Below are 6,810 nucleotides of genomic sequence, written 5' to 3'. Positions count from 1 at the left end.
GAAAATAGCAAAGATTAGAAAAAAAGAGCGGTTTATTGCAAAAAATTACATTATATTTAGATATCTCCGAGGGAGGGGGACGCAGAGAAAACAATGGCTGGGGGAGAGTGGTTAATATTTTAATATCCCGCTGAGATACACTTTTATACAGTGTTGAAAAATAGTGAAAGGAAAAGACTAAAAAAAAATGGAAGAAATAGATATATATATTTCTATATGATAGGTATGAAAAAATGCTCACATTTGCAAATCCTGACTATACTTGGGTACCGGATGGTCCAGGTAAGGTCTGTTCGAGGGCAACCTCATGGTCTTGTGCAGCTGAGCCAGCATTGCCACAGGGCTGTGCAGCCGGGGCAGCTCCTGAGACCATTGAAAAAGCATGATGAGAGACAACCTCTTGATCTTGCGTAGGTGAGGCTTCGGCATTGTAGTTATCGGCCCACTCTCTCTTTAACTTTCTGACAGGCTGCATTGGGGATGCCTCGCCCTCTCTTGCTCTCTTTGATGGAGGGGGCACACATTCTTCACAATTGGCCTTAAAGAAGAGAAAAAAGTTAGTATCTAAGATAATTTCCCCCTTTTTTTACAGAAAGAAAATTAGTACGATCATCCATATAATTTTTTCTAGAAAAGCATTTATCACTAAGAAAGCACAACGTAAAAAAAAATTCGTGAAATATACTAGTCGCATCCTTTTGAATCTGAGAAAGATGAATTACGGCTCACTGAGCCGTTCAAAATTCAGCCTATAAAAGTCGGCCTAGTTTGCTTCTAAGCTGTTTGAAGAATTTCTTATTTTTTGGCGTTTCTGTTCTTTTCTGGTTTTAATATGCATTGAGCATGCCTCGTTTGATGCATTTAAAGTATTAGCGGTATTTTTTTTTATCTTTCCATATCCTTTTTTGGTAGCTGGTATTTACCCCACCCCCAGAAAAAATAGGCCCGAGGAAAATAATCCCCACGGAAACAATCCCTGAGAAAAGACATGGAAAAATACCCCCTCCCCCCCGAAAGATATCGCATCCTTTTGAATCTGAGAAAAGATGAATTACGGCTCACTGAGCCGTTCAAAAGTCGGCCTAGTTTGTTTCTAAGCTGTTTGAAGAATTTCTTATTTTTAGGCGTTTCTGTTCTTTTCTGGTTTTAATGTGTATTGAGCATGCCTCGTTTGATGCATTTAAAGTATTAGCGGTATTTTTTGTATCTTTCCATATCCTTTTTCGGTAGCTGGTATTTACCCCACCCCCAGAAAAAACAAGCCCGAGGAAAATAATCCCCACGGAAAATATCCCTGAGAAAAGACATGGAAAAATACCCCCGCCCCCCCGAAAGATATCGCATCCTTTTGAATCTGAGAAAAGATGAATTACGGCTCACTGAGCCTTTCAAAAGTCGGCCTAGTTTGTTTCTAAGCTGTTTGAAGAAAATCCCCCCTAATACTAAACGTTGAAAATTGTGAATATTTAGTCAAACATCGAAGCATTGATCTAAGCTATGGTTCTTTTTCAGTTATCCAATAAATAAAAACATGTTTTTAGTCGCATCCTTTTGAATCTGTGAAATCTTTGGAAACTAAACTGCTAACGCTAACGAACAGGAAGTGCTTTAAAAAAGGGTCAGAGCTAATTATAGGCCTCGCGCTGGAGCCTTGTGTCAAACCATTGCGGGCTAATAACAACAGGATGGGATGTCTCAGTTAGAGACATGATTAAAATAGAGAAAAGTCCACATTTATCGAAAAGATAATTATTTCTTTTTGCTAGCATTTTGGTTGTAAAACAATAGGGGAGTGGTTAGGTTTTGAGGGTAAAAAGAACATATTTTACGTTTTCTATCGAGTAGAAAGATTACAAAGTGATGTTTGTATTAGAGTGGGAGGGGGGAGGTGATTTACCTGAATATACTGGAGGGTGACCAAGGAAAATAATTTTATTTTAAAAATAAAAAATGAAAATGTATTAAATCAGAACTTACATTGCTAATTGCGGCTGTCAAGGCTTCAAAAGAGTCAAATTTATCCATTCTTGTGTCATCAACTATGTCAAAATACTTTCTGATAATTTAATCACATTGCAAGCCCGTTATATACGAAATCTCAAGGGCGAATTGTTATGTAACGGGGAAAACCATATGTAACAAGCCCTCTGATTGGTTGAGAAGGGGGATGTAACCGACTCGCTGATTGGCTGAGAAGGAAACACGTGATCTAACTGTTTTCAGGATTCCTGGAAACTCATAACATTCGCCTCGAGCATGCACTTGCCCAAAACAACAACAACAACAAATAGTGTTTCCTATCTCTGGACACCTTGACATTCGCCTCGAGCATGCACTTGCAACAACAACAACAAATACTGTTTCCTATTTCTGGACACCTTGACATTCGCTGAGAGCGTGCACTTGGCCAAAACAATAAATAAATCAACCTTGGAAAAAAGAGGTCATTGACCCCATTAACCACGTGTTCTCCCTAGGGACTCTATGCCCATATATGGTGTTCTGTTCGGACCTTTAGGGTCATCTCTACTTACGAATGTTTTTATTAGTAATAAATATACGTAACTTACGAATTAACTTACGTAACAGACTCTCTTTATTCGTATATTTTTATTACGTATATTAGGGATTCACCCCCTATTCAGTACCTCGCTCTTTACGCTAAAGCTCAAATTTTGTTCCAATTCTTTAAGAATGACCCCTTAATCACAAAGGCCGTTAATTAGAATAAGTAGCTCTTATGAAAGTACTTAAAAAACGTTAGCGTAAAGAGCGAGGTATTGACTAGGGAGTGAACCAAATCATATACGTAATAATTTCTGTTCGCTTTAAGTTTTGATGTTGTTCCTTACTTTCAGTTGAAAAACTTGTTTTTTTTTTGTTTATTTAATTTCTAATCGTTTTTTTAATAATGCTGGGAAATTCGGTGCCCCCTTCATAGCAATGTTCCTTCCCCCATGAAAACTTCCTTCATGGAATGATCCTCCTACGTAACACCGGACCCCCCCCTCACTACCAGAAAAAATCCCCCATGAAAACGTCTGTATACTTCCCAATAACTAATACTAAATGTAAACATTGGGCAAAGGTCATAACTTGCAGCCCTTTCCCCGAGGACTATGGGGGATTGAGTCATCCTCAAAGACATAGTTATTATATTTTTCGACCATGCTGAATAAAATCGCACTCTCATAATTTTGATCGGGTGACCTTGGAAAAAAAAATTAACTTGGGAGGGGGCCTAGTTGGTCTCCATTTTTTTTTTTGTCACCTAAAAAGGGCACTAGAACTTTTAATTTCCGTTCAAATGAACCCTCCCACGATATTCTTGGACCACTGGGTTGATACGATCACCCCTGGGGAAAAAAAAACAAGAAAAAAACACACATCCGTGATCTTTCTTCTGGCAAAAAATACAAAACTCCACATTTTTGCAGATAGGAGCTTGAAACCAGTGGCAACGATGCATTCTTCCTGTGAACACGTGCTTTTGGATTTTTTTGAGATTTTTGGTGATTTTGATGGTTAAGAAGACTTTAAACTGAAGGAAAGTAAGTTGAATAGTGGTATTAAAGTTGGAAGTGACAATATGAGCAGCCAAGACCCCCAGCAGGGGGGGGGGGTCCACTAATTCCTGGAGCTTATCCAACTCCACCCTATATGATTTTTCAACCGAATACCAGTGCTGGTGGACAGTATAGTAGCACTCTGCAGTATATTACAGCTCCAATGCCATAAAGCCAGTTTCAGGCTGCCCATATTCCCCAGGAGAGACAGTTCCAGCCTCAGCAGCAAGTTTTGCATATCCCAGTTAGTGACTCTAATGGACGACTCAGTGCGCTTAGTATGAGTGGATATAATTTACCTGTCAAAAACAGGTTCAAGGTGCTTGACAACAATAATGAATTTCCACTATTATCAGAGGATTCTGATGAGGATATGTCAAGTGTAAATCCAATGTTGGCAGAAGGATTAACCGATGGCAGAGTGAATGAAAAGACTAGATTCCCAAGTCTGGGTTTGAATCCATCTTTGGGAAGAAAACGCGTGAGGTCCCCAGTAGAGAATTTGCAAAGTATAGTAAAAAGGCAAGAATTAGAAGCGAAAGTTTCTGGTCAAAGTGAGATTCCGTTGAATGAATTGCTTCAAGTAAGAGTGGAATTTGAAGTGACAGATAAAAATGAGAAACTACCAGATGATTTTTCAATATCGAAATGTTTAAAGGAGAATTTTTTTCCCATCAAGTTCGAATTTGAATCAAATAGAGAAAAGAATGTAATGATAGTTCATGTCAACGACAATGAAGAAGCTGAAAAAGTAATGAAAATACAATCAATTGGAGGTGTATCAGTGAGGGGAAAAAAGAAGGAATGTATCAAAAGAGGAATCATCAAGGGAGTGCCCTTGTAGCTAAGCAATGAACAACTTAAAGAATGTATAGAGTCATCTGTTGAGATTACAAAAGTAATTCGTCAAAAGAGATATAACAGGGATTTAAAGAAACTTGAGGATAGTTTTGCGGACATGGTCGTTTTAACAGGCAATTTTCTGCCACCTACTGTATGATGCTGCGGAAGGAAAAAAGAGGTTTTTGTCTACAATCGTAAAATTCTCCAGTGTTTAAATGCCAGCGTTATGACCATGTGCAGAACACTTGCAGAGCAAATCAGCCAGTCTGTATGAGATGCTGTGGAAAACACGTTTCAGTGAGTTGTCCCCTCAAAAATAGTGATCCTGAAGAGAAAGTTAAATCTTACAAATGTGCCAATTGTAAAGGCTGCCATTCTTCAACGTCAAGGGAGTGTCCAATTAGGCAGCAAAATAGAAATATTCTGGAAATGGCAGAAAAATATAACATGGGATATAGGAGAGCACAAGTTATGTACAGAACATATGCCCAAGCTGTTCACAGTAACCAAATTCACAGTGCAAACTCAACACAGCGTAGTGGTCTTCCAAACCAAGGAACCGAACAAGACATATATAGAAGAGTATCAGACACAGTTACAAAAATTCTTGTTGGATTATTATTATCCCCAGATTTGTTAGATATGGCCAGCCTTCCCCTAGCTGGAGAAAGTGGAAAAACTTTATTCATTTATCAATGAATTAAATATGAGACCAATTGATTGTGAAGCAATAAGAAGCAAATGTATAGGCAAATGACTTTAAAGTTACTTTCTTGGAATGCATGTTCAGTGATGAAGGAGAAGAAGGGCATGGTACGCTGTTATGCGATTAACGAGAAAGTGGATATCATATGTATTCAAAAGACATGGCTTAAACCTTACATTAAAATAGGATATCATGGATTTAATATAATAAGGAAAGACAGAATAACAAAGGATGGAGGAGGTGTTATGATTGCAATCCGTAAGAATTTGCATTATGAACAGTGGGACATTGATTATGGTGATGAGCCTTCAGAAGAAGTGGAGGTAATTGGATGTGAATTATATCTTGACTCAAAAACTGTGATCAACAAAGTGAATATTTACAATCCAAGCGGTAACAACAAGGAAGTTGGTTCCTTGGCAGCTGAAATTTTTGATGAGGTACCTAAAGAAGAAGAACTTATAATAGTTGGTGACCTTAATGCACACAGTAAAATGTGGTGCAGATGTGATTTAATTAATGACCCTGGGAAAACTATAGAACAATTTTTACTTGAAGAAGATATATACTTGGCCACTCCTAAGGGTTTACCTACAAGAAAGAATGTGCAATCCAGTACTTATTCAACTATAGACTTGGTGTTTACAAGGACTAGATTTTGCAACAAAGTAGATGTTGAGGTGGTAGAAGATCCTACACTGCATAGCGATCATTTACCAGTGTTAGTACATGTGGATAAGCCATGTCCACAGCAAACAACTAGCATTCCAAGATTAAAGATTAGAAAGGCAAATTGGAAGGAATTTAACTGTCAACTTGAAAATATCGACATTAAACAAATTGTGCAGAAAGCCCAGTCCATGGATGACAAAGTGAAAGCTATTCAAGATGGAATCATAATAGCAGCCAAAAACTCTATACCCATGTTTGATGGATGTGAAACCATAAGGAATTATTCTAAGTGGTGGAATGAGGAGTGCAGTCAGTTCAAAAAGGAGTTAAAGTGCCAGCAAAACATTAACAAGCGGATATCTACAGTCGAGAATTATGTTGCAGTTAAAAAGGTTTACACCAAGTTTAAAAAATGTGTGATTGAGGCAAAACGTAGAAGTTGGAGAGAATTTGTTGAAAGTCTGGATTTTAGGAAGCCAGTGTCTAAAGTTTACCAGTTTATAAAGAATATGAAAGCAAAAGGTGATAAGACAGGAACCCCCCCCCCTTACTTTTGAAAACAAGATATTGATTAGTGATATAGAAAAAGCCAATGGAGGTGCAAAGCATTTATTAAAAACTGTCGGAAGAGAAGATCCCTTTCATGATGAGGTAGCACGATCAACAGCAAAAGTAAGAAGACTTAGTAAAGTTGGTAACGATGAACCCTATAACCAGCCATTTACCATGAAAGAGTTGGAAAATATTGTGACGAGTCTTCCAGATACTTCTCCAGGCACTGATATGATTCATTCACGATTCGTGAAAGCAATGCCTAATAAATGGATGGATGCATTATTGGAAGTAATGAACCTTGCTTGGGACAGTGGAGTGTTCCCTACTATTTGGAAAAAAGGCCAGGCCGGGATGATACCTAAGCCTGGTAAGTATATGTCAAAAATAGAAAACTATCGATTTATCACACTGTTACCAGTACCAGGTAAAGTTTTTGAAAGAATGATAAAAAGGAGGATATATTGGGAG

The 6,810-nt window shown here is 38.0% G+C and overlaps 1 protein-coding gene across 1 annotated transcript; it reads left to right on the top strand.

Moving 5' to 3' along the window:
* The first annotated feature begins 5,201 nt into the window (after positions 1 to 5,201).
* Positions 5,202 to 6,344, top strand: LOC148946095 (uncharacterized). Its single transcript, XM_089097602.1, has one exon. It carries the CDS (start codon positions 5,202 to 5,204, stop codon positions 6,342 to 6,344), a length of 1,143 nt encoding a protein of 380 aa, XP_088953728.1.
* The last annotated feature ends 466 nt before the right edge of the window (positions 6,345 to 6,810 follow it).

The sequence above is a fragment of the Artemia sp. Qi Xiang Cuo genome, chromosome 12 (assembly GCF_049724085.1).
Source record: "Artemia sp. Qi Xiang Cuo chromosome 12, ASM4972408v1, whole genome shotgun sequence".
Classification (NCBI taxonomy): domain Eukaryota; kingdom Metazoa; phylum Arthropoda; class Branchiopoda; order Anostraca; family Artemiidae; genus Artemia; species Artemia sp. Qi Xiang Cuo.
Note: the sequence above shows the minus strand (reverse complement) of the source record. Positions and strands in the feature narration are given on the sequence as shown.

What these genes read in the sequence shown, in the direction of transcription:
- LOC148946095 (XM_089097602.1), top strand. Translation starts at nt 5,202, where the DNA reads ATGAAGGAGAAGAAGGGCATGGTACGCTGTTATGCGATTAACGAGAAA.